The sequence below is a fragment of the Mytilus edulis genome, chromosome 1 (assembly GCF_963676685.1).
Source record: "Mytilus edulis chromosome 1, xbMytEdul2.2, whole genome shotgun sequence".
Taxonomy (NCBI): domain Eukaryota; kingdom Metazoa; phylum Mollusca; class Bivalvia; order Mytilida; family Mytilidae; genus Mytilus; species Mytilus edulis.
The window spans coordinates 114,995,585-115,007,112 of NC_092344.1; the positions used below are offsets into that span (position 1 = coordinate 114,995,585).

Below are 11,528 nucleotides of genomic sequence, written 5' to 3' on the forward strand. Positions count from 1 at the left end.
TCAATCTCAGTAAGATTTGTTGGGGGGTTTTCCACACTATAAAAACAAAATGAATGATGTGAGGGAATGTCACTTTCGTCAACCCCATAGGGAATTGATGGCTCCCCAGCCGTATTTCCCCAAAAATGTGATTTTTAAAGTGTCAATTCTAAATTGCGTTATAAAAACAATATATTTGCATTGTCAGAAAATATTTAATATACTTGAATTTGCTATGAGAGAAGAGAAAACCTCGGAAATCCTCTAGTTTTTTATATTTTCCAACAATGTATATATATCATTAGCATGTCATTTTTACAGAGGCAGATGTCATAATAAAACTTTCATGGATATGACTATGGGCGCACTACGTTTGCGCGCATTTGGGGATTAAAATATTTTACGTTTGCGCGCAGCTTTTGATTACATTTGCGCGCAATAATTTTACAGGTAAACTCAGGTAAAAATATAAATAAAAATTAAATTAAGTATAAGTGACTATATTTTTTTTTTATTTTCAGAATAAATATGAGTATCAATTATCAATTTTGAAAATATTTCTTAATTCAAATTATATATTTTCATATTAAATTCTAAAACAAATTATAAAGCTTAAGTGATCATTATAAACTCGTATAGCTTAAGACATACATCTAACTTCATTGCGAATATCTCAGTTACAAGTGTTTCAACGAATAGTGATCGTTTTTAAAATAAGTAAATAATTTAAGTTAGTTTGTAAAGTTACACTAAGGCACTACATGGAGTATCGGCATGTATACCGACATGTAAAGTAATGAATTTATCAACACTTTAACCTTTAAGATTAGGTAATGTTTTAGCATTTTAGAATTTTTATCTTTATATATTTCTAGGATTTAGTGCTTGTGCAAAATAAAACGGACTTATCTTTCTCCAACTTATACTTGTTAATAATTGAACAATTTATAATTAAATAAGTAGTATTACCTGTATTTTACCTGGGTTTACCTGCCAAAAAATGCGCGCAATTGTAATCAAAAGCTGCGCGCAAACGTAATGATTTTTGCGCGCAAATGTAATGGTAATGCGCGCAAACGTAATGCACCGATGACTATTACTGGTAATTATTTGGTTTAAAAATATATATTTTAATTGTGTTCAATCAAATCTGCATATATAGTATAACATGCTGATGATGTGATTGTTTTAAGGATTGCATTTCCATCCTAATAATCATTTATATATCAAACAATTCATTTCATAATACATGTACAATATTCTAAGGAAGTTCAGAAAATGTTGGTAACATCCACATAAATGAGTTGACATATACATGAAGGTATCACTATCACTGATCTTGTGTCCTCTGTCATCATAAATATTAATCTGTAATTCTTCCTATACCATTTGACAAAGATATTAACCAGACGTGAACAGACTCCTCTACAGAAATGAGTTTTATATATGTGCATAATATTTCAATATTTGATCAAACAACCTTGGGTTTCCTTTACCAAGATAGATTTGCTAATTTGGCTCAAAGAGGTCTCAAATTTTTAATTCAAAATTTTCCCATACTTGCAAAGACTCTTATTTTCAATTTTCCATCACTTAAATTTAATCTGAAATCCTTAGAATCAAAGTGCTTTTGAGCACCAAAGGACACAGATTTATTTTCAATTTGCACAATGAAATTAAAATATAAATCATTGAATTGAAATGGAGCACAATTGAAGCGTAATATTCTTAATTGTGCATAATTGTAGTTGTACTAGGAACTGTTTTCTTAGAGCAGAAAGATACATACACCAATCATAATTTATTAATAGTTTTCCTTGTAATCATTTTAATCCTTGTTTTTGCATTAATCAGATAATCATCTTTAGATTAAACTTATTTTGCTTTTTTTTTTAAATTATAGCAGAAAAACATATAAATATTGTTAACTGTTGACAAAATTAAAAAAAACCAACATATTATTTTAGCATATATACAACACAAGCATCTTTTTTTAACAGATTTACCTGTCAACTACTTTTTCCTCTTTGTATTTTGTAAAGAAAATCAATGTTTTTAATTCTAATCTAATCTGTATTTAGTCCAAGAAAGACAGTTTTTCATATCATAAAGATAAATCATTAAAATAATAATATATAAAAAATCACAGTAATCTGAATATACAAAATATTGTTAAATTGGATTTAATCTTGGCACTTGTCGACTATGTCATATGCTTCCATTTCAGAAGTATTGTCCATATTACCAGACGTATTGTCCATATTACCAAAAACATTATCCAGCACTTGATTATCGCTGCTGTTTATCTGTGGGTTCTCTGTAGGAACATTCTCAAGGTTGTCATTTACACAATTTAATGATGAATTTTGTGCTGTACTGCAGCAACTTTTGGGAGTAGTGTTTTCTTTACTGCAACAACTCTTTGTGACAGTATTTTGTGCTGCTTCCATAGCAACCTGATTTACTTTTCTAGTGCCTTGTCTTTTTCCTAAAACTTTCACATAATTACCAGGAATTATTCCTGTTTTTTGTCCATCAACACTTGCAAGAAGCCAGCCCTTAATCCTTGGCTGTATTTCTGAAATTAAAATGGTTATATTTGACAATGTCAACTAATATATGCGAATTATTCATAGTCAATAAACTATGACTAAAGGTACAGGGCCAAATAACAACTAACTAATTATGAAATCTCATAAAGTATTTAGTAAACTTGATAGACCATGGCGAAGCAAATTAATCATCATGGAAATGAGACGTGCTAATGCTTCTATAACAGGCTACCATGTATCATTGACCCACTGACATCTACCACTAATGGTTCCCTTAAACTGAGCTAATTACAACCTTATACTTTATAATTGCATGAATTAATTTTTGGTAAAATTTTGCAATGTTCCTCTAGTCTAACTTTTGATTAATCTGACTATGGATAACCTCAACTGATACACAACATTGACAAAAGAAAAGGTTCATGCAAACTTCCATAACAAACACATTTAATGTGTATTGAGATTTGATGTAATTTCAAATATTAAATGGACCCAACTTACTTTTAAGGGCATACGATACAGTTACAGGGAAGGTAATGACATTGCTAACGTAAAATGTTATTTTCGCGACGTCAAACTATGACATATCGGGAAAAGATGCATTTTTCGACTGATTTTTATCATTCAAACTGATTTAATTTGAAAACGAGTGCATGGACCCCTATTTTCTAAAATAGCAATTTGTTTCATTTTGCAAGGAGATTATGTGACCCAAATTTTATAAAACTGTAATTATCACAATTTTTTTTCATCTTAATAAACATGCTGCAAAAAATGACGTTTTTTCCTCTATTCATGAACATTTGATAAATATAGAGTTATTTCGTAACAAAAAATGCATAATTTTTAATGATACTTATAAAATACAGAAATTACCGATTATTTAACAAAAAACAATTTTTGTTTATCTTTTAAAGCAAAAAAGTTACGTCGTTCTTTCGAAAAAGAAAATACGAACACAAATCTGAATTTTGAGCAAATATACAAAATTTCGACCTCATTTTACTCAAAAAGTAGCACATGAAGGTATATTTTTTATGACATATTTGATTTAATCAGGTAAAAAATAGCCTATATGCAAATTTTCATCAACTTGTAAATACAGGTTAAAAACTGTATCATATGCCCTTAAGATCAAAATTACCATTAACTTACATCAATCATATAAAATTGAGAATGGAAATGGGGAATGTGTCAAAGAGACAACAACCCGCCCAAATAAAAAACAACAGCAGAGGGTCACCAACAGGTCTTCAATGTAGCGAGAAATTCCCGCACCCGGAGGCGTCCTTCAGCTGGCCCCTAAACAAATATATACTAGTCCAGTGACAATGAACGCCATACTAATTTCCAAATTGTACACAAGAAACTAAAATTAAAATAATACAAGACTAACAAAGGCCAGAGGCTCCTGACTTGGGACAGGCGCAAAAATGCGGCGGGATTAAACATGTTTGTGAGATCTCAACCCTCCCCCTATACCTCTAACCAATGTAGTAAAGTAAACGCATAACAATACGCATAACTATAAATGAGTACAGTAACAATCAACTTTATCTTTGTAATGTATTCCTACCTTTTGGTGCCACTTTGATTTCTTGACCTACAGAAAAGGACAATTCTCCTTCATTTTCTGATTTGTAATCATACTGTGCTGTGGCAACAAAATGGTCATCTTCTCCTGTCATCCATTGCTTGCCTAGAAAAGATACATGTTATGATGTATATTACCCTCAGTGTCTTTTTAAAAATGAAAATCTTATGATCAGAAACAAGCTTCTGTCTAAGTTTGGTAAAAAACAAGGATAGTTTAAGAACATTATTAAAATTTCAAAAACTTTAACAACAGAGTGAATATTTGTGGATGCCACTGAGGACGGAATGTAGGATTGTTTTTTCTTGCTTCTGTCACAGGCTCATCAAAAACAGTTCCATATGATCATTTCCATACTGAAGGTACCATCCATTTACCATTGGTAGATAAAATTAAACATTGCATGTATTAAGTATAGGAAGGCAATTTTGAATTGGTATACTTTACAGTCAGTTGACCAAAAGAAAATAACTCTAAATGTGAAATATTACCTACCACAATGACATCATTGTTTTTTTGAGAAAATATTTTAAAATGTTATTCACAGATGCATCGAGAAAAAGATATATTACTTATTTAATGTAGTGAAAAAAACAAAATATGAAGTATAATTTCTTACACCGATTTAAGTTTTAGTTTAACATATAATAAATTAATACCTGGTGTTTGTGTTACACTTGAAATCAATCTCCAAATAAGGTATGGACCACCCATAATAATGGCAAGGAACATCATTATTGGCCAGGTGCTCTTCTTTGGGCTGTCTCCATCTCCTGCAAGTGGAATTGCTGATGCTGCTGCCTGACTCCATGCTTCATCAGTTTCCATATTTGGTCGTAGTCGTAACAGAACCAAAACTTTTCTGTATAAATATCTGATGAATTTGAAAAGTGCAAAAGCAGAAAATACAGAAGATAACTGATGTTTTAATCTTGAGAAATTGTCTGCCACACCAACGACTGCACGGAATGAATTATACACAGCTTGAAATGTAGAATCTAACATCATACTAACTGATGTGAAGGCATTTACGATACTCTCCACAGACTGAAATGCTTGTCGAGAATTCTCCTCAGCTTGTCTGGCAAATCCATTGTACTCTCCTCCATTACCATATGATCCTCCATACTGTCCCCCATACCCTCCACCATACATACCCCCACTAGAATATGGACTCATTCCTCCATACCCACCCCCGTACATACTTCCACCACCATACATCCCCATACTACTGTAAGGACTAGAATAACCACCACCATATGGTGAGGAGAATCGGCTGTAATTTGACTGTTGTGATGGACGAGTAGGGACAGGAGGGGGTGGTCCAGCGCCTCCAGCCGCCGATGGCTGACAGCATGGTGGTAGGCCTCCTCCTGCACCAGAATTCAAAGGTGATCTGAAAAAAATTGTATCAACTTTAGTTATTAACTTCATGATGTAGTATTCTTATAGTCAATCTAAAAGAACCATCAGTAATTTAGTGATCTATAAATTTTTGCTTACAGTTGCGGATCCAGAAATTTTCATAAGGGGGGCTCCCTCCAGTCATGCTTCAGTGATTCCCTATATAATCAACCATTTTTTTCCCACAAAAGGGGGGGAGGCTGGCCTCCTGAAAATCCTAAATCCCCCTCTGGCTTTCTAATGAGGTGTGTTCATGTATGGCCAGATATTGAATGGGCTGCTAACAGCTTTATACATGTACAACATCTATGATCAAAGTTAGCTGTTATAGAATTACTGTTCAGTGTACAGAAAAGAAGAGATATGGATGTGTTTTCTTTAAAAAGCTTCCCAATTATTTTCTGCATATAAAGGACTTCATTATCTGGCCATACCTGTACAAACCTCAATAGCAAGATAAACTCTAGACATTCTCAATAAATTTATACAAAGTAACACAGTGTACAATCACTACAATGCTGCACAGAAATTATAATATGGTTCTGTCTTTACTAGTAGTGAAGAAAAGAAAAAAATTCAATTGACTGAAAAAGGCTGCTATCAATATTTACATATAAACATACATAAACAACAAAGTGATAGGTACCCTCATGTAAATGGTTATAAAAGGTCATCAGCAATATATAAGCTCAATATTTCTGTCGTATTGTGATATGCTGGTATTTCTATTTTTTATTAAGTTGTCCTGTTTCTGATTCAACTATATCAAAAGCATATCAAACACCCACGTAAATACATTTAAATTCTCCCTCGCCCTGCTCATCCGAATATAAAGTATTTTATCTCTTAAATTCAATAGGCTATAAACAAAACAAACACAGATATAGGATTAGTTGCTCACAGTAACATATCATTTTCTCTTGCGATACAATATTTTATTTTACTTTCTTCTACATATTTCTTCGTTTCAAACCACAGACATATAAATCCATGACATATAATATTGTTTCTCATTTGCATCTTTTCTTTTTCCTCGGTTAATACCTCCAACGCCTGTATGTATGTAATAAACATAGCAGCAACTGTCAATTTACCAATGTGACCAACTTCAATTCAACGCAACTGCAAGCACCTTCGATAATATTACATTTAAATGCCAAACTTTATATAGTACCATTAAATCCCACCCGTAGAAACCGCCAAAACTTTCCTCGTGCATTATACACCCCACATCAAACTCTATAAATAGTACATACTGTTGCAGAACTAGTTATACTAGTTCACATCTATAAATAATTACCACTAATAGCAAACGGGAAAACACCAATTTCAAACGAAATAAAATATATATATTAACATACAAAATGAAAGTATAAATTTGGTGAGATTGGAGTGTAAAAAATAGAACTTTTGAATTAATATTTTCTTGTACCTAGTATTGTAAGAAATGATTAACAGTAATCCAATGATATCATGTAAAAAAAATACTGTGCCATCTTTCTGCTTAACAAAAAGCAGTTGCAAGTACAAAAATATATAACAATCTTAATAAAACACAGATCACTTCTCCTATTTTCATCTCCTATTGTTCAATCTATTTAAACTTTGGTTAGTTATATTGTACCATTCAATAAATACAATAACTATTGTTCTGTGTAGTTTATTCACTGGGACCTTTGAAATTCTAAGAGAAATCCATCATTCTTTATCAAATTTACTTGAGTAAAAGAAATATCTGTTAAATTAATACATGTTTTAATTAAAACAAATGCATGTGATGTTGTATTTTGAAAATGGTAAAATTCATCATTTAAGGGCAATTACTCCTATAAGAACAGTCTGACATTTTTGATGTAAAATAACAATAGGTAGCTACAATGTATATATAGAGCTTCAAATTTTGAGTAGTTTTGCAATGTCAGATTTTCTTTTATAATAGCAGATTTCAAAATACATGTAATAGGCAAAACTTGCAAGTTTGATCAAATTTGGTCTTTGAGTTTCAGAGGAGATTTTTTTTTATAAAAGTTAACAGAGGACGATGGATGCCAAGTGATTGGAAAAGCTTACTTGTCCTTTTAGGCCAGGTGAGCTTAAAATGTTATAATCTTCCTTGGTACAAAAATTTGGAAGTCAATCCTTTCATTTCTAACCATATGCTCTGCAGGGCGCAGCTTTATGCGACCTCAGAGGTCGAACTCTGAACGGTTGGGGCTAGTATGGACACAACATTGAAGCTGGATACAGCTCTGAATTTGGATTGTGATTAAATAGTTGACACAGCATAGGTTTCTGACACAGAATGAATGTGGGCTAATGAACTTAATTTTTTTTGGTGCTTTTGAGCAATTCACTATGCTGTTGAATATTAATCCTCTCAACAACAAAAAATTTGAAGAAATTTTCTTTTTAATTTCTGAAATCTGAACTGAGACAAATTGACCCCCCCCCCCCCAAATTTTTTGTCACCTCCCCCTTTCCATTCAAATTTCTAATGGAGTTTGCAACAACAATAACTACTCATTTAAATACATCATAAAATATCAAAATATAAAATGTCATTCAGTCATGGTTAAAATTAAAGTCATAAGAAACGAGTGACTGGTGAAAAATAATGTTCATCCAATTCTTGAACCAATGCATGTATAAATCATAAACTTAGTTCTCTGTGCACGAATTTATCATTTTTTACGCAAATATATCGTATAATCTGTCTGTTATGATTTAACAAATATGGCTACTCATTAAATGCCGTGTTTTGAAGCCGAAGTTTACCGATTGTCACCTTATAGTAAATAATCAACAAAAAGCATGGGTATTTAGCACGTGTTTAACATATACAATCAGGTAATTGTTAATTTTAATGACGGATTCATGCGTATTGCTATCACCGGATTTTTACGAGGAGGGTCAAGCTTAGGTCACTATGCATACGGAAAATATGTCGGCGAATTGCTTCCTGCCCTGGCAGCAAGCAATTACAAATATGTAAACTTCTTCTAAATGTGGACAAATTAAAGAATTTTCCTCAGAAAAAAGTATATGTACATAAGTTGTATAATGAAAACTATCCATTTAGTTTTAAAAAACATATGCATATTTTTTTTTAATTTGAGGTTTCATATGACTTTAATATTAATCAATAGTAACTTCTTAAAAAAATAAATGGGGAATGTGTCCAAATGGACACAGATGATGCCCCTGCTAGCATATACATGTTTGTAATGTTATAAAGGGAAATAACTCAAGAACTGTAAAAGTGAAACTGCCAAAAATTGAACTTAAACTGAGTTTAGAGGTAATAAGCATTAGATACCCATTTTATTAAATTTAGTTGAGACAAACTTAAGTTAAGAGAACAGAAACTAAATAATTCTTCAATTTTTCCATTTGTAAAGGGGCATAACCCTAGAATGGTAATCAAAGTGCTTGTAATCACTGCTTTAATTTATCAGTTGGTAGTAAAGTGAATAATGCATTGTATATTGTATATAGCAACTACTATTCTGAACAAAGAAAGATAACTCCAATTTTCAAAGAAGATTTCATAAAGCATTACATTTTAGTTTTAGGTGATTCAACAACCATTCTGGACAAAGAAAGACAACTCCAATTTATAGTCTTGAAACTAAAAAAATGCTTGTTTTTTCTTACGACTGTTTTCCCCATAACCCACAAAATATATCCCAACCTTCTATGTATGGTATTAAACATTGTGGTACAATTTCACATTGTGGTACAATTTCAGAACAATTGAAATACTTATACACAACTGTTTGTACTGACAATAGATAAATGCTTGTTTTAGGCCCCTTTGGGTCCCTAATTCCTTAACCTTAGGGACCATAACCCCCAAAATCAATCCCAAGCTACCTTTTGTGGTTATAAACATTGTGTTAAAATTTTACTGATTTCTATTAGCGTATACTAGTTATTAACCGGAAACCATTCGTTTTCGAACGACGCTGACGACTATGACGTGATACCAATATACGTCTGCAAAAATTTTCGGTCGTATAAAAAAGTTGATTGTAATTTCATGTTGGTCAAAACAATAGTAAGGGTAAATTCAATGTCAGTCTGGTCAAGTTTACTTACTCTTAAAATCATTTATTTAGTTTAATTTTCTTTTCTTATACATGTATTCATTATAAATAAAATGTTATTATAACCCTTGGTACCAAATCTGCAGTAACCCTTCCAAAAATGGAGACATTTTAGCATTTTTCATATTTGACAGGACAATCGTTAGGCCAAAACTAAAAAGTTTCACAGGTTGGGGATGGTCCTCATAAATGGGCACTATTACTAGTTATGGTTATTATATCCAAAATCAGGTATCGATCTTTATGCAGTGATAAAAAATTTTTTTTTTAATATTTTATCATAATGATGATCATGGTGCAAACATTCTTATAAATTCCATCATTAAAATTGGGATATAATGTACAGTACAACCTGTGTTATCCGACACACTGAGGGACCAGAAAATAATGTCTGATTAAGCAGGGTGTCGGAATACTCAGGTTTTTTCTACAATGATAGGCATATTATGGGACCATGAAAATGTGTCGATTAAAGCAGGATGTTGGAATACTCAGGTGTTGGATAAGGCAGGTTACATTTTATATGTTTTGAGGTATAATACCAATAAATGTCTAGAAAGGCTATTATATTTGACTTAAAGCTGTTAGGCTCTAAATTAAGACATCATAAATATATTTGGACTAGATTAAACCCAGAACTCGTTAATTATTCCTGCCTCTTCTGTCGCTGTGCCTACATAGGTTAACCTACATGTTCATGTCCAAGAACAAAATTGAAGTTCCTTTTTTTTTTAATAATTATTCAGTTTATTGCACAATTGGTTGTTTACAAACCCCTAAAAGGTACAACTATCTCAAATAGGTTTATCCCTGTGTGTGAATTATCAAATGAACCAGGGGATTCACAAGATAAACTTGAAGTTCCTACCTTGTTGCTGAAGGCCTAGGAATATATCATCAAAGTAACAAATTAATGAGAATGGAATCTTCCACAACCCACAGATTGTATATAGTCTATACAAGAGGGTAGTTATTCCCTTTACCGTCAGGGGTTGAATTGATTAAAATATTAACCTGATTCGTCAGAGGTTTATTTTACCAGCATTTTTGGAAACGTGATGCGTTAAAATCAGTAGATTTTTTTATCGTCTAAAAGAAAGTGTACATTTTATCATCATGAACCAAAAATTACCGTTAACTTCATTTGGCAAGAATTTTTACCATTATTCATTATGAAGGTATCTACATTACAACCCTAATTTCTGGCCTAAACAAATCCTTGGTCTTGCACAACACTCAACAGAAGGGCGGAGGCTGAGTAATTCTAAATTGTAATTTTTAAGTTTTAAAGGAAAAACAATAATGGGATCATAAACATCACAATGTCAGAATATTTAACATGTTAAATGTATAGAAGAAGAAGATGATATACGAAAATGTTTGTGACTCGATTGATAGATAAGAGTTGTTTTTCGGTCAAAATGTAGGATGCAAGATTGTACAACAAATGTTTGAAATAACAGTTAGACATGGACTTACCCTGACATATTATTTAAAGGAATACTTCCAGCATTTTGTTGATTTACACCTGCAATTTCCCAGGGTTTAGGAGGTGCTGCCATTCCCCCATGGGTTGAAACGGGTGGTTGAGATGATAATTTTGGGACTGTGAAATGTAAAAATAAGTCAATGACGGATATGAAGTGAAACAAATCCGGAAAATAAAACGATCTAAATACCAGAAAATATATATATATTATGCCAATTTTTTTTTCGATTCAGACAAATACGTTCAAATTAATTTATTTTACTTTAAGAGTCCCTATAATTAAGAGTTAGGGTTCATTCTTCAATCTTGGTTATGGTTAGGATAGCTGGTTAGGGAATGTTCTAGGCACAGGCACTTGTCTCAGAAATTGTTTTCCCTATAGAAGAAAAAGAAGAAGATGCTTT

General features: G+C 32.0%; 1 protein-coding gene across 1 annotated transcript; it reads right to left on the bottom strand.

Annotated features, from left to right (window-relative positions):
* Window positions 1-1,088: 1,088 nt before the first annotated feature.
* On the bottom strand, window positions 1,089-11,269 carry LOC139501141 (peroxisomal membrane protein PEX13-like). Its single transcript, XM_071290129.1, has 4 exons — window positions 11,115-11,269; window positions 4,785-5,521; window positions 4,108-4,230; window positions 1,089-2,557 (listed from the first exon to the last, which is right to left on the bottom strand). Exons 1-4 carry the CDS (start codon window positions 11,195-11,197, stop codon window positions 2,163-2,165), a joined length of 1,338 nt encoding a protein of 445 aa, XP_071146230.1. The 5' UTR covers window positions 11,198-11,269; the 3' UTR covers window positions 1,089-2,162.
* Window positions 11,270-11,528: the final 259 nt, after the last annotated feature.

Excerpts from the sequence above, each read along its gene's own strand:
- LOC139501141 (XM_071290129.1), bottom strand. The coding sequence starts at position 11,197 with ATGGCAGCACCTCCTAAACCCTGGGAAATTGCAGGTGTAAATCAACAA. Across the intron at positions 5,522-11,114 it reads CCTTTAAATAATATGTCAGG|ATCACCTTTGAATTCTGGTG; the intron begins GTAAGTCCATGT and ends AATTTTTTTCAG. Across the intron at positions 2,558-4,107 it reads AATCAAAGTGGCACCAAAAG|AAATACAGCCAAGGATTAAG; the intron begins GTAGGAATACAT and ends TTTTAATTTCAG.